This window comes from Cuculus canorus, chromosome 6, assembly GCF_017976375.1.
Source record: "Cuculus canorus isolate bCucCan1 chromosome 6, bCucCan1.pri, whole genome shotgun sequence".
Classification (NCBI taxonomy): Eukaryota; Metazoa; Chordata; class Aves; order Cuculiformes; family Cuculidae; genus Cuculus; species Cuculus canorus.
Window position 1 is genome coordinate 42,884,546 of NC_071406.1, and position 20,326 is coordinate 42,904,871.

A 20,326-nucleotide genomic window follows, 5' to 3' on the forward strand; every position below is an offset into this window, starting at 1 on the left:
TTCCACTCCTCCGCCCAGGCACCGAACCCGCCGGCAGACGCATTCTCCAGCTGCTGCCCCTTCCCAGCAGGGCAACACCTCAGTCTCCCACCTTCTTCCACCATGTATTACAAGCAGCTTTACTGTTTCAGTTCTTCCTTCTGCTGCTTTTATTCTGGCCTTCCTGTTTCCATATCGTGAGGAAGCCTACAGCTGCGCCGAGCAAAACAACTTCAAGTATTGTTTCCATTTCATGCTGCAATACCCCAATGGGCCTCCATCATTTTAGAATGCAGCCCAGGAATGAATACATTAACAATAAAAGGAGAACCAGAAAGAATGTTCAGTCCTTATTGGATGCAAAGGGAACAACTGTGACAAAGGATGAGGACAAGGCTGAGGTACTTAATGCCTTCTTTGCCTCAGTCTTTAGTAGTAAGGAAAGTTGTTGCCTGTGTGAACATACCCAGGAGTTAGAGGAGCAGAACAAAGCTCCCATGTTCCAAGAGGAGGTGGTTAGAGACTTACTTGCCCAATTAGACACTCACAAGTCTGGGGGGGGGGCAGATGGGATCCATCCAAGAGTATTGAGGGAGCTGGCAGACGTGCTTGCCAAACCCCTTTCCATCATCTTCCAGCAGTCCCGGCTGACTGGGGAGGTTCCGCTTGACTGGAGGCTGGCTGATGTGATACCCATCTTCAAGAAGGGTCTGAGGGAGGGCCCAGGAAACTACAGGCCTGTCAGTCTGACCTTAGTGCCAGGGAAAGTCATGGAACAGGTGATCTTAAGTGCCAGGTGGCCAATGGCATCTTGGCTTGTATCAGAAACGGCATGAGCAGCAGGTCCAGGGAGGTGATTCTGATAAAAGAAAAAGTCGGGGACGAGTTAAGGGATGCGTGGATGAGGTGCTGAGGGGCATGGTTTAGGGAGTGTTATTAATGGTTGGACTCAATGACCCAGTGGGTCCTTTCCAACCTAGTGATTCTATGATTCTATGATATTGCCTACCAGGTTTCCTGACAGCCTTCATTAAAGGCTTTTAAGAAAACTTATCAGCAACAGCACAGGAGGGCAGGTCTCACATAGATTAAAAATGAGTTTAAAGATGGAGATAAATGCCCAGTTCTCATTGGTCACAAGTGGAAGGGATCAGCTCTTCATCATATTCCTAAACAACCTACAAAAGGGCGTGCATGAACTTTGGGGCGATACAGCTTGCGGATCATTTTAAATCACTCAGAGTAGCAAAGACAAAGGCCTGCTGAGAAGAATGATAGTAGTGTGATGACTGGCCATTAAAGCAGTGGAGGAAATCTAATGCAGGAGTGCATCTGTTAAAAAAAAAAAATACTAGCTCCACCTGATAACTAACGGACTCTACGCTAACTATTGATGCGCAGGAATGAGGGCGGTTTGATGAAAACATCAAGGCAACACTCGGTAGAGGTCGGGAAAAGGAGCTTATACATTAGTAATTAACAGAAAAAAAGAGTGTGCTAAACAGAGCCTGTCACTACACCACTCTGTAATGGTTTACCCACACTGAGTGTGCAGGACCCACCTGAGCTGTAAAGGTTCAGAGAACAGCAGCAAGGATGACTAAAGGCATGAAATGGCTTTAACGTGAAGAACAACTAACAAGGCCAGGGCTCTTCAAGCTGCAGAGGAGACAACTGAGGGGGAACATGACAGAGATATGTAAATTCACGCATGGCTTAGAGGCGAGTATGGAAGAGCCGTCTCTTCCACACCACGAGTAAAGGGATGTTAGATTATGCTTGCACGTAGGAGTTACACAAGTAGATGGATTTTCATAGGATGCACAGTGCAGGTGCAAAACCTTTAGGTCTTGTCCCCAGAACGCTAACAGCATGCATGTGGATTCAAAGGGAAGCTGCCCACATCCATGGACTCAATGCAGGATCTAGGAAAATCACTTTTGGCTCAGAACATCCCTACAACCATGAACCTGAAGGGTGTGACAGGACTCCCAGGGGAGGCATTATACAACATTTGCCCATTTCTCATGTTTTTCCCCAGACGATTTTAGCCATTCTTGGATTTCCCACACTAAACTAGACCACGAACCGCTAATTTTAACTTGAATCAATGTAGCTGCCCTTTCATTGATGTTATAATGGTACTTTTTCCTGTCTGACTGAGAAATCTTGTAGATAAGGCACCTTGTCTGCATGTGAGGAACACCTGAGCATCACTCCTAATTTTCCTCTTGACTTTCCTCATCACCAGACCTTTGATAGTTGCTGTGAAAGAGTTAACTGCGGGGCTAGGCATGGAGACCTCAATGGTTTATTTAATCCCATTTCCTGCTGTCACTTGCAAAGATTTAGGTATAACTCCTACAAACAGAACAAGGCTCCTGGTTTTGCTTCCTCTGCTACCAGCGCGAGGTACTATACAGATTCCCCACTGCTCTGCCGAGGGGAACCTTCATCTCACTTCCAATTAAATCGTGTTGGTGTCAAATTTTTTGCATGGTTTTGCTTCTCATGGCAAAACTGCATTTCAGCTTACACGGTTTGTGTCCCTCCCATGTATTTATTTCCCTGATGTAGTCACAGACAGCGATTACTTCCGCTTCCTGTTCTCCCCTGTGCCCCAGGAGCTTTTGCTCTGCCACCATGTCTTCAGTTGCTACAGGGTGACAGATGACTGAAAATACCTTGCTACTGGGATAATATAAGCATGCTCCATCTCGAGGGCTTCCCTTTCCTCCCATCATCTTAGAGGCACCTCAGAGCAGAAAGACAAAATGTGCTGCTCGCTTTCCTTAAATCCTAAGGCTTGGGAAACACTGATTCCACTCTGTTCGGCCCTCTTGACACAGCACCAAAGGGTAAAGGAAGGGAAGGTAAACCCAGCGTGGCGAGGAAACAGCTACCTGAGAGAGGCTGATTCCTCTGAGGTTTTAGCACTGCAGCTTTTAACCTAACTTACAGTTTGACCTTTCTTACAATATACATTCCTTTCTTAACAATTTTAACAGATTACAGCAACCCGGTGATAAAGTACCACACCAGTGGGATGTTGCTTCTAAGCTCCCCCTGCTCTTCCCGCCTGTTTGTGGGAAGAGCACCCACGGGTTCGTGGGCCCGCTACGAGAAACAGTAATACAAGGCAACTCACTGCGCTGAAGTGTTCTTCAAAGGGATGGGAGCCACAATAGAGGCAGATCCTTGGACAGACAAACAGGAGACATTTAGGCCTTGCGTTTCCTCATAACCCCAGACCCGTCCCCTGGAAGGGAACACAAACTATCGGTTCACAGGCTTGTATTTTAAATTAATGCCATATATATAATGAAACAAATTAATAGTACACCTTAGGGAGATGATTGATAATGTACACAAAACCATTCAGCTCCTTTATACTGTTCTGGAATGAAACAACTTCCTAAAATTACACCTTCTAGTACCAACCCAAGATTTCGTTATTGATGGGGCTTTAAAAACCAAGTGAACCTCAAGTATCCAGAGGCTCACAGACAACGCTACAATAACTGCACAAGTCTATTCTGTTTGAGCAGGCAAATGCACCACTGAATACAACAAAAAGGTAGACTGAAAGGACAGCTAGATGTTACCTGTAATAGCCCTGTTTTTCTTTGGAGTACATAAGCTGATCAATTCATGGCCTTTCATCAATTTTTTCTTCCCATGTTCCTTTTTTCCACCCTTCTATGTAGCCTTGTAGGACACAGATCTGCTCAACGAAGGAGCCACCTGACTCTGAGCAGATGGCAAAGAAAAGCGTTTGCGAGCATGAAAAAACACACGATAAAAGATAGTATCAACTAGCATTACTTGCAGTTAAACATCCACTAGGAATGCTAATATTACACTACCCTCTCTGCCCCTGTCTCACCTATAAAAAGGGAAACAAACTTCTGTAGGAGCCAGAAAAGCTAATAGGGCCAAGGGATGGGACAACGTGCTACTCCCACCCAGATACGCATAGTTTAACTTCCCAAAGAGAACCAAATCACCGCAGAAAGGTAAATTTAAAAGCTAAGCAAAACACACCAGGAAGCACAGAGCTTTTCAGTGCTGTAGGGAGCTGCTATGGGAAGAACGCGTCCAAGAAAATGACAAGAACAAGCCCTTCTTTCCATAAATTTCAGAGTTTCTATATGTTTTTCCCTGAAAGGCAGGGGACAACGATCCCATCAGTGCTCTTTGCAGAGGTGTGATCCCGGACACCGCCCCCTTCCCCCCCGCTCCCGCCCCCGCCCGCCCCTGCCCGCTCCCCGCCCCCGCCCGCCCCGCAGGCCGATGGCAGAGCCCGTGCGCCGCCGACACCCGCGCGGGGACAGAGAAAGCGACAGGCGCTGCGGCGGCCGCGGGGCCGGGGCGCGGGGCTCACCGCCAGGACGGCGTCCAAGTCCTCGCCCGAGTTCCGGCGCTGCCGGTGGATGCGCTCCACGCCCAGGAAGATGTCCCCGCGGGTGCAGTCCTCACGGCAGCGCGGCCGCGGCAGCTGCCCCGGCGCCGGGCGGTGGAACGGGAAGGACAGGACGTCGGTGGGCTCGGGGCGCCGCCGGTAAGCGCCGTTCAGGAGGGAAGGACAGGACGTCGGTGGGCTCGGGGCGCTGCCGCAGCGCCGCGATCCGCACCGCCCCCGGGATCCGGGACCGCCCCCGCGACCCGGGACCGCCCCCGAGGCCCGGCACCGCCCTCGAGACCCCGCCGCCGGCAGCGTCCCCCGGGATCCGGTACCGGTCCAGGGACAACGCCTCCGGCAACGCTCCCGCGACTCTGCAGCGCCCCCCAGGACCCGGCACCGCTCCCCGCTCCCCGCTCTCCACTCCCCCTCCGACACCGATCCCCGCCCCGCCCCCGGGATCCGGCTCCATCCGGGGAGCCGGGCGGCCGCCATGAGCTCGGGGACTCCATTCCGCGGGCCGCTCGCCTTCCCGCCGCTGCGGTTCGGCCAGGCCGCCGCGTTCGGGCAGGCCGGTAGCGGTGCCGCCGCCGCCGCCGCCCCCCCCGGGGTCCCGGTCGGCGGTTTCGCGGCGCCGCTTGGCAGCGCCCGGTTCAGCTTCCGCCCCCCCCGCGACCTGGGCGCCCGCGGGGCGCCGGGCGAGGGGCCCGTCGCGCCGCCCGCCTTCACCTTCTCGCCGCCCGTCGGCTTCGAGGCGGCGACGGCGGCGGCGGCGGGGGGTCCCTTCTCGTTCGCGCGACCCGAGGAGCCGTCCCCGCGGGCGGAGGAGGCGGCGCCCAGAGGGGTGAAGCGCAAGGAGGAGCGGGAGCGGGAGCGGAGCCGTCCCGAGAAGCGCGCCATGGTGCTGTCGCGGCCCCGCGCCGGGGCGCTCTTCGGGCGCACCATGCAGGAGCTGCTGCGCAGCCAGCGCCGCGGGCAGCGGGACCGGCACGACCCCGACCCCGAGCGCCAGCCCGGCCCCGAGCCGCCCGCCGCCCCGCGGGACGCGCCCCGCGACGGTACCGGGGGGACGGAGTGGGGGAAGGGGGACCCCTGGCACGGTGGGCCGGGGCGGTGTGCGGGAACCCCCCCGGGGCAGTGGGCTGTTTGGGGGAGAGGGAGGGACCCCCACGCTGTAGCGGGGGGGAAGGAGAGCTGTGGGGCCGGAAGACCCCCGGAGCCTTAGGCTGAGGCTCGGGCGGCGCAGCGCCCCCGCCCGGGAGGCTCGGGGCGCGCACACTCGCGCTCCTGAGGGCGGGAGGCTCGGGAACGATGGGGATCTCGGAGAGTGTTGGGCTGACGGGGGGAGACCCCTCCGGGGCGGTAGGCCGGGCTGGGGAGATCCGTGGGACGGTAGGCTGGGCTGGGGGAGCCCCGCTTGCTGAGGCAGCGGCTTTCCTCTCTTGGCAGATGCCACAGCTGCCCGCCGGGCTCGGGGCAGCGAGAGCGCAGAGGGATCGGGGGGCCTGAACCCTGCTGAGCTGACCTCCATCCAGTGCAAGAACATCCCTGATTACCTCAACGACAGGACGGTGCTGGAGAAGCACTTCAGCCAGTTTGTGAAAGTCCGACGGGTCGTGACCAGACGCAATAAAAAAATGGCTGTTGTCCACTTTTTCGATCACGTAAGTATCGAGGGCGATGGGTGAAGGAGCAGGCGTGGGTCTAAGTGCCCGGGATAGGGCCTACTCCGGTGAGAGCCACACTCCTCTGTGGTAATGCTGTCAGTGTTTCTCTTGGGGGAAAGCTTTGTGATGTGAGCACTGAAATAGAAGTGTACTGAGCTGCACCTAGAATGCCTTAGCTGCAAGAGAATCATAGGACCATTGTGTTGGGAAAGACCTGATCGATCACCAACTCCAACTGCACCTGTCTACTACTAAATTGTGACCCCAAGCACCTCATCTACCCGCCTTTTAAACACTTCCAGGGACGATGACTCAACCACCTCCCTGGGCAGCCTGTTCCAGTGCTTGATAACCCTTTCTGTGAAGAAATTTTTCCCAATGTCCAATCTGAACTTCTCTTGATGCAGCTTGAGGCCATTCCCTCTTGTCCTGTCACCTGAGAGAAGAGACCAACACCCACCTCTCTGCACCCTCCTCTTAGGTAGTTGTAGAGAGCAATAAGGTCTCTTCTCAGTCTCGTCTTCTCCTGGGTAAACAACGCCAGTTCCCTCAGCCGCTCTTCATAAGACTTGTAAGAGCTCTGCCTGGCTTTAGCTGTCCTGTTGGCATCCCACTCAAACACCAAATGGATCTTTGCTCTTTGTTGTGTCCCAAACCTGAATTCCATGCAGCGCTGCATTCTCACTCAGGCTTGGCAGCTTGACGGGCGGGTGAGGGGAGCTTGTGCATTCCTTGCAGGATGACCTGCTCACTGCAAGTGCTGCTGTTACATCAGCTCCGAGGTGTGTCCAGGAGCCAGTTTGGAGACAGTGGCGTTTCTGGTTTGTACTTCAAAACACAGCTTTGGTCTTGACTGCTCTGACCTGTCTGTAGCAAAAAGCAGTGATTTTTGTGGCAGCCTGCCTTATCCTGCTGGTTGTGTGTGAGTGAGAGGTTGAAATGCAGTAAACAGGATTTTGTAGAAATTGGCAAACGTTTCTCTCGCAAAAACAGCAGTGTGCATTTTGCTGTTGTGGTGGTAATAATTTTCATATTCTGCTTTTGTTTCCTTTCAGGCTTCTGCAGCTCTTGCCAGAAAAAAAGCAAAGGAGTTGCACAAAGACATCGTAACATTTTGGCAGAAGAAGAAAACAAGTAAGTCTGTGTTTCCAGGTAGGGTTATTGGGTACCAATCACGCTGTTCTCGCTTCCTGCTGTGCAGAGAATGACACGCCAATGGTCTCCATAGCGGGAATGTTGCAGCTCCAGAAGTACGATGGTTCTCTTCGACTTTTGCTACTCAGGCTGTTGGATGCACAAAACTTCTGGGAGCATTGAAATTTATTCTTTACAGAAGCATGAAAATAGTAGCTCTATGTCATATTTGATGTCCTGGCTGGCTGCAGATGCTTGAAATGACAGTGTAGTTTTACAAGGGATTTTAGAAATTATTTCTGCAGCCATACGAGAGGGATATGGTGGTGTTAACTTTGTGCTCCTATGTAGAAATAGGATATTGTCTGGGGGTTAAGAAAACCCAGTTTCAAATACCTCACTGCCTGCTTCAGAGCGCTGACTGGGGGGTGAGCCTCCACCGTTCCTGAAAGTGTTCCCAGAGCTAACTTAAGGAGTACTCTGGAGTGAATGTCTGTGTTGTCGAGGCTGCAGTTTTGCGTACCAACAATTGCATGCTGTTTGAGCCAGAAAGAGATGCAAACCTCCAGACAGCTGAGCTTAGAAATGGGAACTTGTATTCCAGACCCTGCATGAAATTAGGGCGAGTGCAGATTTGACTGTTGGCTGTTCACCTGCAAGGGCAGTACTTGAACTCTCAAGTGCTTTCCTTTCCTCAGCTTTATGAATGCCGCGTGTGTACCTCTGAGATCCTAGGCTGGGGATACGCGTCATCGGTCACAGGTGGACGGTTCACCACAGCTTTGCCCAACCACAACCTTGCCTTCCAGAAAATGAACAGCCGTGGAGTTGTCTTCCTGAAAATTAACATCTTGAAGCAGCAGCTACAGGGATGACCTGTTTGCCTTCATAATTTTGTTGTGTGATTAAGTCTGTAGAAATGTGAATGGCAGCATTCTAAAATAACTGAGCTGAGAGAGTTTAAGAAATGCAGCTGTTTGAAAACTTTTTTCTGTGAGAAGAAATTGTTCCTTTCTGCAGCGTGTAGGTGTTAAGTCTTGAGAAGATCTGCCAATCTCAGTCTGAGCTGGGGTGTGTGAAATGAGTGCTCAAAACACTTCAGCAGGAACACTGGGGACTGTGGTTTACATAGCTGAAATGGATTTCATATCCCATGGAGAGTTATGGATTTTTGGATTATATCCCAAACCTGAGACAAATTAAATCTCGGTGTTGATCAGAATTCATTTACTGACAATCTGGTGACCAGTTGTGGTTATTGCTAAGTGATATTTTATTTAAAAAAAGCTTACTCTTGATAGAACAGGGAAGCAGCTGGTAGAGTGACTTGGTACAGCGCCTACTGCAAGTTGTCCTGGAGGTTTTGCATATGTGTGCAAAACTGTGACGTCAGTTTTATTTTCTAATAGGATTATTTTAACCTGACTGCTCACCACCATGGGGGAAAAAAAAGGAGTTGTTGCTTGAACTATCTGACAAGATGTTTTTATGTCGCTTCAGGTCCAGCAAAAGGAGAATTTTCATCCAAGGAGAAGAAAGCAGGCGAAGATGAAGGAAGGCAGAGCAATGAAGAGCAAAACTATCAGCATTCCCCTCTTCGGAAAACCTTAATAAGATCGCCTGCCAGCGGTGTAATGCCTGTTAAAAGGTATGTCTGCTCCCCTGGGAGTCCACCTGGCAGCAAACAGGATAGAAGGGGGAGAATAGGGGCCAGCATGTGCCGAATAGTCGTGTTCTTGTTGGCAGTGTGCTTATTTGTCTCTTCTGGCAGGCTTCTTTCACATGTGTGCCTCTTTGGCTTAATTAAAAGCTCATAAATCTCATACTTTGTCAGAAAGGTACTTCTAGCTGCTTATTAAGGCCTTTAAATCTTTTTGTCTGCATATTTCTTTTGAATGCTTAGTTTGAACCAACAGGTGTGATAGGGAGGCATAAGGGAATTGAATGAAACAGTGCAGAGCCAGAATAGGCCAAGCAGTAATGGCACTGTTCTATGGTCAGGATTAAATGAGCTTCTGAAGCGAGTAGTTTCACTTGTAGGTGATTACCATTCTGTGGAATGGGAATCCTCTTTTCAGAGTAGCTGGTGAGTTTGGGTCGTCGTCTTGTCTCCCTTGAAGTGAAGAGTCCTTGTACAGGTGTCATCCTGTTCTGTATCATGAGCTGAAGCAGTGAGGTTGTCATCTTCCTGTGGTACTTTAGTGGCCTGTCTAGTTTGAGAAAAGTCGTACTATTATAAAATCAGTAATATATCATAAAGTAATGAGCTTTCCTTGATTTAGATGTATGTTTGTATACAGGCCCTGTGAAATCTTTTTATTAGTGATCTTTGTTGCTATAGAAAGCGTTCATTTTATCACACCAAAGAGCAGGCTTGTTCCTGGTTTAACATGCAAACTACTACGCCGTAGTGATGGAGAACTGCTGCAACAGCCATCTGGTTCTGTCCAGCTGAAGACAGATTCAGTAATAACATTTTTGTAGTGCAAAGGTCAAGGCTCTCAGCGCAAATCAAGAACGCTTGGCAGCGTGGTGGATTTAACCAGATTAACCCCCAGCACTAGCATTAGCTCACAACCACCTTCACATGCAGATATTTATTTGATACGTGGCCTTGTTAACCACATATTCTTCTAAACAGAGATGTTGATGCTCTGAGAAACAGTGAATGGATGAAGCCCGGGACATGCATTAGTGTATTATTGATAAAAATCTTCTATTTTCAGTTCTCCAGCAAAGAAGCCTAACCTTAGAAAGGCATTGCAGTTTGAAGCAGATCTCTTTGATTCCAGTTCAGAAGCACAGAGCTCAGATGCCTTGGGAGTTTCATTGTTGTCTCTTAATAACCTGGTAGGATTAGTGGCTGAAACATCTGAAGAAAGATACCGTCTTTTGGACCAAAGGGACAAAATCATGCGTCAAGGTAATTACACAAGCTAGAGCGTAACATCTACTGCTCTGCCAGAAAGAAGTGTTTGGTGTCTGTTGCAAAGCTGTTGTAATATTATGGGCATGGCCTTAAAGAGACTTTAACATGGAGCAGTCTGTAAAGCACTCTTCATTGTGTGGGATTGTTGTATCCATTCACTCTTGTAGAACACACAAAGCCCTAGATTTCTTATTGCACATGTGTATTTCTTGTGGAAAGTGAATAGCGGGATGTCCTTCTGTGAAGGAGGCCGTGCAGGGAGTTTTGCATCCCTGCAGGCTCTTTGAAGAAAGCTGCCCAAAGCCTATCTGTTTCTCTAAATTCAAACTACTACACAGCTGGTAATTATTTGAAGAACTGGCCCTTTATTTCACAGTGGTGGATTGTAAACCCTTCCGCCCTCTTCTTCCCACTTCAAAGCTGTGACCCTAGTTTTAATTTAAGATCTCTTAATACTGACAAACCAGTTTCTCAGCCACTTGACATGGAGTTGGGAAATGACTGGTTCTTGGTTAGGATGTAAATAAAGCAGGATAAGCTGTTAGGATACAAAACGTTGTGTATCTTTTAGAGGCTTCAATCTTTTCAGCAAAACTCTCGATATCCGTGTGGGATGGTAGGAGAAGCTTCCCCGAAGGAGCAGTGCAGCCCTGGGAAAGGCCTCAGAGTGGGGGAACCCACTGTGAGCTTCTGACCATTCAAGAGCGTGGGTTCAGCCTTGCTCTGAGTAGAGATAGGATGGGAATCTCTAGAGGCCTTTTCTTGTCAGCTCTTTGTGAGCTGTTGCCTCAGCAATGTACTTCTTGACTTCCGTTCACTGACTTGATGTTCAGGCTCCAGCTGAGGCATCTGGCATGCTCAGGGGCCTTTTGGCATGTCAGGGTAATAATTGTCATGAAATCGAAACAGAGATGCTTAATGTTTGTTCTTTTTTATTTATTCATGTTTTAATTAGCACGAATAAAAAGGACCGATCTTGGCAAAGCAAAAACCGTTGTTGGCACTTGCCCAGACATGTGTCCTGAAAAGGAGCGCTACATGAGGGAGACAAGAAACCAACTCAGTATCTTTGAATTGCTTCTGGGATCTGACAAGGTATGAGTTCTCTGCACGCAGGGATTTGTTATTCCCAGGACATCTCTTTGACTGTGGCTTGTATAAAGCTGTCAGTGTTGTTTAGTTGATTATAGGGTTAATTCTGGTGGAAAAGATCTGTTGGCTGATTCGTTATTGTAAAACAAGAAGGCTCTAGAATTGCTTTGCCCCTCTGTCATGTGTTTTATTTGGCTTCAGACAGGTGTTTAGAGCTATGGTTCTAAAACCGTGGGGCGACAGTATACACTGCATGGAAAGTTGAGTTTGAGACTGCTCAGTAAACACACAGGATCCTGTCATAAGAGAAAATAAGATATACTTGCTTTTGTAGCAGAATGGACGTGGGCTGCTAGTGTGAACGATGGAAAAACTAGTAGTCTGTTCCTTACTAAAGTAAAGGCATGGATGGGATGAAATCCTCTTACTCGTGAAAAGTTGAACATAGTCCTTGGACTTTGATTCTGTTCTCCACATCTCGCAGGTAGATCATGCAGCGGCAATCAAGGAATACAGCAGGTCTTCAGCAGATCAGGAGGAGCCTTTGCCCCATGAATTGAGACCCTCTGAGGTGTTGAGCATGACCATGGACTATTTAGTGACAAACATTATGGATCAAGGAGAAGGAAACTACCGAGAATGGTATGACTTTGTCTGGAACAGAACTCGTGGAATAAGAAAGGTAAGCACTAGCGGATGGAAGTGTTTGATGACAGAGAGCAGAAGATCATGTAATGCTGTAAAAAGTTAAGCAAAAAGCAATAGTAATTCAACTGTTTTGAATTGCAAAGTGACTCAAAGCACAGCTGAAATGCTTTTTCAAAGGCAGTGCCAGATGACTATGCTCTGTTGTGGTTTAAATATTGGTGTGATGCTTTCTCTTATCGTTCTGGTTAGGATATAACCCAGCAACATCTCTGCAACCCGCTAACGGTGTCTCTGATTGAGAAGTGCACTCGCTTTCACATCCATTGTGCCCACCACTTGTGTGAAGAGCCCATGTCCTCCTTTGATGCCAAAATCAACAATGAGAACATGACTAAATGCCTGCAGAGCTTGAAGGAGATGTACCAGGACCTGGCTAACAAGGGGGTTTACTGCAAGAGCGAATCGGAGTTCAGAGGCTATAATGTCTTGCTGAATCTCAACAAGGGCGACATTCTCAGGTAAGAACAACAGATATCGCTTGTTTTTATTTTTTGCCTGTGAGAAGAATTGAGATTAGCATTAAGTACAGTCAAAATGTAATGGAAATTAAGAGCTTAGTTGCAGAATATTTTTGCAAAAAGGAAAAAACTGTACTGTGGTCGTGTTTGGATTTTTTTCCGCAAGTAATTTTAAAAAGTGTCTTTTTTAAGAAAAGAAAAAAGCTTTGTTTATTTTCTCCTTGAAAAACTTGCTAGAGCTTCTGCAGGTAGTAAAAGGAGGAAAAAAAAAGGTAAATCTTCCTTTTTCTCAGTCAAGGAATTTTTTTTCTCTTCCCAGAGTGATATCCAAGCTTCACTGCTTTATCTGCAGTTAGGACCAAGCGAAAAACATTTTCTGGGCAGAGTGATACTTTGCTTTTTTCAGTCAATTTCTTAACTGCCTTCGTCCATAGATGCTGGAGTGATGTGCCTAAATAATAGCGTGCTAATTAGGAGATGCAAGCATCATTAGGAGATTCATGATCAATAAATAATGCTGCAAATTTAATTCTCAGCTGTGTATTTTGGAAAGGTTTGGAGTTACCTGTCTTGCTTAAAGCTTCTAGTTTTATTTCCGTCTTGTTACAGGTTCCTATTGAGTTGTGATTGTAAATATTGAAGCAAAAGGTTTGTCTCTGTCTTTTATCTCCACAGAGAAGTACAGCAGTTTCGTCCAGAGGTTAGAAACTCTCCTGAAGTTAGGTTTGCAGTTCAAGCTTTTGCTGCATTAAACAGCAACAACTTTGTGAGGTTTTTCAAGTTAGTACAAGCAGCTTCCTATCTGAATGCCTGTCTCTTACACTGTTATTTCAGCCAGGTAAGAAAAAGGCAGATGAGTATTTTTTTTAAATTGTTAATCAGTAAAATAGTCTGGGACTTTTGAGAAGAAATCTCAGGGAGCAGAACACTTGGGTAGATATTTAGCCTTGAAAATAATCTTGATCTTGCTTCTTCAGAAGTGTTTAAAAAAATCTGCCATGATATAAAGGGCAAATGCTAAAAAACTCTTCTCAGCTTCTTTCCCCCCACAACTGTGCACAAATACTTACGATTTCCCCTGAAAATAATTGGGAAGCAGAGAAACAGGCCTGGGAGTTTTGCAAAGGAAATATCAACTGCACTCTTAGAAAACTTTGCAAGGGTTTCTCCTGCACAAGAATTGTAAATTCATTCAAAGTGAGCACTGTCAAAGAGCAGAAGCTAGAAAGCATAGAACTTAAAAAGGAAGTTAAGCCTCAATAGTTGTTTGTGCAGTATTTGATAAAGTACTGAGTTCTTTTTAAACAGCGTTTTCACATTTATAGTGCATTTGTAGCTTTTTTGGGGTCTTTAACTTAGTCACCTGGCTTTTCCTTTTGTCTTCCTCCAGATTCGTAAAGATGCTCTCAAATCTCTCAATATTGCCTATACTGTGAGCACCCAAAGAAGTACGGTGTTTCCTTTGGATCACCTGGTCCGCATGCTACTGTTCAAAGATGGTGAGGAAGCAACTGATTTTATCAGTTACTACGGCCTGAGCGTGTTTGAAGGGTAAGAGCAACGAAAAGGACATCTGTGTCTTGAGGTGCCTGGTGGGGTTGGACGGACCGATGCTGGGCACAAAGCATTAATGTGAACAGGCTGCCCCTGGCCTATGCAGCTGGAAAAAGAAAGAACAGGTGAAGGATAGGGGCTGGTTTCTGCATGAAAAGCACTAGGATAAAGAATGGATGAAACTTTTTAATAATCTGTTCTATTTATATTGTTGTAATGATGAAAAGTCCTTAAATTCTGCATCTTTCCCTCAAAAAATGGGATCTGTATCCCTATAACTACTGTAACTTCCCCCAATATCTTTTCTTACACTTGTACACCTTTTTTTTACTTGGCTCCATAAGGTAACAAGCGATTTCAAGGATTTGATTATCTTGCAGTTGAATTGCAGTACATTGCTGTTCAGTAGGAAATGAGGATACAGGATTCCTCCTTCTGAGGAAACTGGCGTTATGGTGATGGGTGTGGGACGTGATGAAGCTGAACGGTGCAGCTTCATCACGTGACTGGAAGAAGATTGTAGCATTTAAAATTACTTCTGTGGATAACATCTATCATGTGGAATGTAGTCTAGGTAAAATGTATGTGGATAATATACGCTGCGGATAAATGCTTAAAGGAGAAAGAGACGAAGTAGTCCATGCGGGTGCCCAGAAACGTTAATGCAGTTTGTGCTGTCTTAGGAGGGTAGCTGGGAGAACAGTGTTCTCTGCCTTCCCTGCTCTGTTCCCAGCCAAAGATTTAGATCTAGGCTACAGGGAGCAATCCTGAGTACCCAGGGGCTGTTTCGCTTTGCTCCACTCAGCTGTCCAGCTGAAAGCCTATAGGTTACTGGTGCTTTGAGGGATGTACTCCTATGTTTTGTTTTTTTTCCCTTCCAGTGCTTATGTGGAGCTGAATCGCTCAGCTTTCTTGGAGCCAGATGGGTTACCCAAACCACGTAAATCAATGTTTGTCAGCCAGAAGCTAACTGTCTTGGTGGGGGAAGTTGTAAATGGTGGGCCGTTGACCTCGGTGCCTCACCACGTGCCTGTGTCTAGCTTCAACAAACAGAACAAGTATACCGGCGGAAACACCTCCGTGGATCAAGCCAGTAGTAGCCAAAAATCTATTGTGGAAGCAACTGGTAAGAACAGGCGCGCATTGTAGATACTGCTCAGAAACGTGCTGCTGGGTCAGTGCTGTAGGTAGTTTTATTTTACAAAGCAGAAACTGTTCTTGGCCAGTATGGGTTGAAATTGCTTGGAAACTTGGATGTTATGAAAGCATGTTTTGATTTGAATGTACTTATGTATCTGTAAAAGCTAAGAAACAACCTGATTAGTACAATACAGTTCCCAATACAGGAAATGGACAGGGAAACGTGTGGAATTTTGCTGGCATATGTGAACTAAGTAGTAGTTATTTGGCTACTTCAGACAGCCAACTTCCCTTTTCGGTTTGCAGATTTTGTGTTGCAATTGTTTGTTCACAGTCTGTGTGTGATTGTATTGTGCAAGTTAGCTGGACATATGCTTTTTTAGTTCCTGTTAGAAGTACAGATATTTTATATTTAGTCAAGAGGTGTGTGTCAGTGCTAGGTGTACTTAATTTAAAACAGTTTTACTGAAAATATGTGTTCTTGGTATTGGAGGTAACGTGAATGACATTTTGTATTGCTTTGTATAAAATATTTATTAATGCAAATTAGTTTTTATGTTATAGTTACCTTTTTAATTTTAAGGTAGCAAACTTCTGTTAGGGACTTGTTTTATGACCTGATGAGATTTACCAGACAAGCCAGCTTTTGAAGATAAGAATAGTTTGGCTTCTACTTGCAACTGGTCTGGTTTCCTTTATTTTTCTCTTCCCCCCTCTCAAGAAGGAAGGATGGAAGGCAAAGGCATGGATTTAGATGCGGCAGCAGTAAGAGTCCAGACCCCAGCTCATCTTCTGCCCTCGCTGTTACCTCATCAGCTTGTGCCAATGCTGCCTCTCGCGCAGGCAGTCTCCCAACCTGCTGGTCAGCCCGAGCCTCAGCCTCTCTACACAGACACGGTAAGGAAAATTTTAAACCATCGTGAAGTATTTGAGAAAGACCTGTGAACTATAATAAAAGACAAGTGAGTTCTCTTAGTTTGTTTCGGATCTCCAGAATCTGTATATGTTCTGCAGAGCCAAAGGAGACCATCCCTGCTTCAGTGCTGTGGGTATTTTGAGAAGTTGTCTCCTTGAACTGTTTGGAAAAGAGAAAGTTTTGAGTGGTTTCACGTGCAAGCCTGAAAGAGTCAGTGCTTGCCCGCATTCTTTCATAGGATAAACAGTCTTGTCTGTTTAGTGGGAGTCAGAAAGCAAATGTAGAAGGATATTGTCCTGACTTCATAGGTAAACTGCTGTACTAAATGACAGTGAGCTGTTTCTTAATGGCACGCATTTCAAGTGAGACATGACAAGGTTTCTTCTTGTGGATCTATGATTGACTGTTAATGTTGGGTCTTGAATGCGTACCCTGTGTATCTGTGCTATTGCCCTTTTTTCTCCCTCCTGCGCATGTTCAGATATGTACAAATGCTGAACCCATCTCAGTGTGTCGTTGCTTTGTAAAGTACAGCTGCCATATTCCACCTGAATATGGCTACATTCCAGTGAAGATTAGACCTGGCCATTTGGAATTAAATCAATTGAAATGAGAGAAACTCAAGTATGAAAATAGGAATCCCTCTCAAATTCACTTTCCTTAGCTATTATTTCCTGAATTGACTTGCAGAAAGCTGCTTTTGGTTTTGGGTTGTTATTAACCTTCTCAATAACCTAAAATTTCCAGGGTGTTGTATTTGGTTAAACTAGTTCAGTTTGTAAGTAGAAATACAGGTGGTGTTGCCATTTACAGTCCAACAAGGCTGCAAGGTCTGCTCCCATTGCATGTGTGCGCCGGGGCTGTCCTGAGCGGGACTGCATCTTGCTTCAGCCACCTCCTCTGCTGTGTTGCAGGACATCGCCGAAGTGGTAGACGGACTTGTGCAGGATGTCCTCAAAGGAGAGTGCAGAGAAGTTGGCAGAGCAGGAGTGGCCTACGTGACTGCTGCCGTCTGGTAAGGAACATTTATTGTTGGTGCTGCTGGAGTCTGCCATCGAGCTGCAATTTGCCATAGCAGCACCCCAAGTGGAGTCATAAACTAAGCAACATGAGGTATACGATGGAAGGAGGCCTACAGATACAGCTGAGGGAAAAGCAGACCTTTCTTCAGGTGTCTGTCAGCTCTCTGCTGCACAGCAGCTAGACTGAGGAAAAGCTGACTGCAAACCTCTGTAAACCTTGCCTTGCGTGACACTGACTCCACTGCCACAAGAAGTGTGTGTTGTGGAATGGAAGGTGCCCAAAGCAGGATGAGAGGAGTAAATCCAAATCTGACTGCTTCTCCACTTCTAATAGCTCTTCCCTTTAAAGGCAGTCGGTGGAATTGTAGATATGAGTGTGTGAGCGAAGCAGTGTTATTAACGCACCAGTGTTTTGGTCCTTGCTGAACCACACAGTGTCAGGGCTTTCCTGGTTTCCCACTCTGCCCCACTGTGAGCAGACTGGGAGTGAGTGAGTGAGGGGCTGGGAGGTAGGGGGACAGCCGGAACAAGTGACCCAAGTTGACCATGGGGATAGTCCATACCATCAGATGTCATAAAATAAAACAGGGTAAGAGGAAGAAGGTGGTGAAGTTTTGTGGCTTGGGGGTAGCCATTGCTTGGGGACTGGCTGTGCATTGGTCTGCCTGTGGGAGGGGTGGAGGACTGCCCTTGTTTTGCCTGGCGGGTCTGTGGGGTTTTCCCCACACCTGCCTTCACTTACTGAACTGTCTGGGCACCTGCTACTGGATCCCACCAGGCTCGGGTGCCACCGACCATGCTCTGGCAAAAACCCCGACGAGGGTGGGATTCGAACCCACGCGTGCAGAGCACAATGGATTAGCAGTCCATCGCCTTAACCACTCGGCCACCTCGTCCCGCGCGGCCTGGCCCCGCCCCTTGTGAACTGCGGCCGCCAGAGGCTGAGCCGGGCAGGGGGATGTGTGGGTCTGATTGGGGCCGAGCAGGGTGTGAGGGGGCTGAGAGGGGCCGAGAGGGGTGTGAGGGGCCGAGAGGGGTGTGAGGGGCTGAGCCAGCTGTGTGGGGCTGAGAGGGGCTGAGGAGGGTGTGTGGGGCCGAGAGGGGTGTGAGGGGCTGAGCTGGGCTGAGTGGGGCCTTCACTTATTAAACACTTATTGAACTGTCTTGTCAGTTCAGTTCATGAGTTTTTGTGTTCAATTTGTGAATTTTCTTGCTTTTGTACTTAGTATTTTCTCCCCTGTCCCAATACTGGGGGAGCGAGCCAGTAGCAGTGCGGGTGCTCGGCCGGTGGCTGGAGGCAGCCCACCACAGCAGAGCAAAGGTGTGCTTGAGAAAATTTGAATTAAAATTTTCTGTCTTTGATAAGAGAGTTGTTGTTTCTGCACAGCATTTCAGAGGCCACTGTGGAGGAACTTGTGACTGAAGTGGTGGAGGAGAGTCTCAAACAAGTGGCTGGAAGCGTGCTTAGCGCAGAAAGGGAGCGTGTCAAAGAGGAAAGGCGCAGAGTGGAGGAAGAGAGGTAAGTTGCTGCTTTTGCTGTGGGGCAGGTTGGGCTCTATACACCCTTCTAAAACAGCTGGTGTCAACTCGAGTCCTTGAACGGATACTCGGGCCCTGGGGCTTCCCACCATGCCAGCAGTACTTAGGTTTGTCTCACCTTGAACTGCCCTAGGATCGTATAGACAGGCTGTCCTTTCTGCATTCTCAGGTGATCTGCTAGTTAATATTTTGGTGACCCGAGAGAGCCACTATGAAAGTGGTAGGTGGGAATTTGGGATCTTTTATTCACGCAGAGCTTCTGGAGTGGGAGATGCATCCTGGCTCTGCTGCATGCAGGAACTCTTCCTTCTGAATGAGGTGGCTTTCTGTAGCTTACTGGGGTAAGAATAGAATAACCCCATTGTTATCCGTATCTTTGAGGGAAATCTGGCTGCATGCAAAGCTTATTATCTTTGGAGAGAGGAACCACCTAGTGGGAGCTCAGCTTTTGGCGAATTAACTGTCTGACACTGTGTGTGGTGCTTGTGTAACTCGCAGCAGGTTTGCCAGTGTAAATATTTTCACTTGTGTAAAATTTGCCACTCTTACTTGCCACTTGTGTAAATCCTTTTCTCTGTCCTTCCAGGCAAAAGCAGGAAAGAGAACAGTTAATAAAGCAGTTGAGCCAGTTGGTGGGTATGGAGTTAATGGAAGAAGTAATAAAGGAGAGTGTTCAAGAAGATTCAGCCAATCAGTTAAAGTACGTACAACACAATCTATGTTGTACTGTGCTGTAGGGCGCTTTCCTAAGCGTAAGAATTTGTCAGGCAGAGGTGGGCTTCTTGCTTGGTCTTCTCTAATGTCATCTTTAATAAACTATTTTAACGAGAGGGTAAGCTTACTCGATCTTACAGTGAGCTGGCAATTTGCAGCCGTGCCGTGTTGGGCAGTGGCGGTTTTCCAGGGGCTAGAAGCTTTGTCTAGGACAGGGCTACCCTATGTGTGTGTTTTCCTCTGACTCCCTTAGGGCTCGGCTGTGGGCTGTCTCATAGACCTTTCTTTGGGACCCCACTATCAGTGTAACACTTGAATGACCTCTGACTGATTACAGTCCTTATTTTGAAGGGCTGTGGAGTAGAAGTAGGGAAAAATCCCTCTGCTTTGCTAAACGTGATAGTCTTGCCTGTTTGCACCTCAGCTAACCATATTGGCGCTTGCTGCAGCCTCCATCTCACTTGGTCTTTCTTTGTTTCATTTTGAACTAGATATGCCTTAGAAAGAGACCGACAAGCTCGTATTGCCCGCTGTTCAGAAGAAGTCAGTGGTCACATCATGGACCTCTTTTTGGATGATGAGATTTTCCAGATTGCTAAGGAAACCCTTCAGGAGCTCCAGTGTTTCTGCAAGTACTTGCAACGGTGAGTTGCTGCCTTGTGGTACAACTGCTTTTCTTGGGAGCGCCGACAAGGAGTGATTAATAGTTTGATCTACAACTGTTTGGTTATGTTCTTTCTGTTTGTGTCTTGTCTTCCCGATAAGGGGACAGTCTTATCACCAGCCTCTAGTAAGGACTCAGCCGCATGTGGGGTGGGGAGCGCATCTCAGCAGAGTCACATAAGGTGCTCGATAGGAGAGTTCAGTTCATTCTATTGGGAAAACATAGAATCATAGAATGGTTTGGGTTGGAAGGGACCTTAAAGATCATATGGTTCCAACCCGCCTGCCATGGGCAGGGGACATCTCCCACTGGATCAAGGTGCTCAAAGACCCATCCAACCTGGCCTTGAACACCTCCAGGGGTGGGGCAGCCACAGCTTCCCTGGGCAACCTGTGCCAGTGCCTCACC

The 20,326-nt window shown here is 47.7% G+C and overlaps 1 protein-coding gene, 1 long non-coding RNA gene and 1 other non-coding gene across 5 annotated transcripts in view; 1 reads left to right on the forward strand and 2 right to left on the reverse strand.

Moving 5' to 3' along the window:
* Positions 1 to 4,503, reverse strand: LOC128852460 (uncharacterized). Its single transcript, XR_008450294.1, has 4 exons — positions 4,364 to 4,503; positions 3,585 to 3,729; positions 3,128 to 3,238; positions 1 to 838 (listed from the first exon to the last, which is right to left on the reverse strand). It is a non-coding gene; the product is annotated as an uncharacterized LOC128852460 (long non-coding RNA).
* Positions 4,255 to 20,326, forward strand: part of LOC128852459 (germinal-center associated nuclear protein-like) — a 25,299-nt gene continuing 9,227 nt past the window's right edge. The window contains exons 1-16 of one of the 3 annotated variants that reach the window (XM_054069241.1): positions 4,255 to 4,540; positions 5,831 to 6,045; positions 7,104 to 7,182; positions 8,683 to 8,830; positions 9,909 to 10,105; positions 11,067 to 11,206; positions 11,688 to 11,885; positions 12,101 to 12,369; positions 13,045 to 13,207; positions 13,760 to 13,920; positions 14,805 to 15,049; positions 15,785 to 15,960; positions 16,894 to 16,994; positions 18,389 to 18,520; positions 19,127 to 19,240; positions 19,746 to 19,898. In XM_054069241.1, coding sequence (XP_053925216.1) covers positions 4,273 to 4,540; positions 5,831 to 6,045; positions 7,104 to 7,182; positions 8,683 to 8,830; positions 9,909 to 10,105; positions 11,067 to 11,206; positions 11,688 to 11,885; positions 12,101 to 12,369; positions 13,045 to 13,207; positions 13,760 to 13,920; positions 14,805 to 15,049; positions 15,785 to 15,960; positions 16,894 to 16,994; positions 18,389 to 18,520; positions 19,127 to 19,240; positions 19,746 to 19,898 — 2,759 coding nt within the window. In that variant the 5' untranslated portion in view covers positions 4,255 to 4,272. Of the gene's footprint in view, positions 4,541 to 4,793; positions 5,440 to 5,830; positions 6,046 to 7,103; positions 7,183 to 8,682; positions 8,831 to 9,908; positions 10,106 to 11,066; positions 11,207 to 11,687; positions 11,886 to 12,100; positions 12,370 to 13,044; positions 13,208 to 13,759; positions 13,921 to 14,804; positions 15,050 to 15,784; positions 15,961 to 16,893; positions 16,995 to 18,388; positions 18,521 to 19,126; positions 19,241 to 19,745; positions 19,899 to 20,326 lie in introns of those variants that run through there. The other 2 variants (XM_054069238.1, XM_054069240.1) reach the window with 2 other exon arrangements.
* TRNAS-GCU (transfer RNA serine (anticodon GCU)) lies at positions 17,816 to 17,897 on the reverse strand. Its single transcript has one exon. It is a non-coding gene; the product is annotated as a tRNA-Ser (tRNA).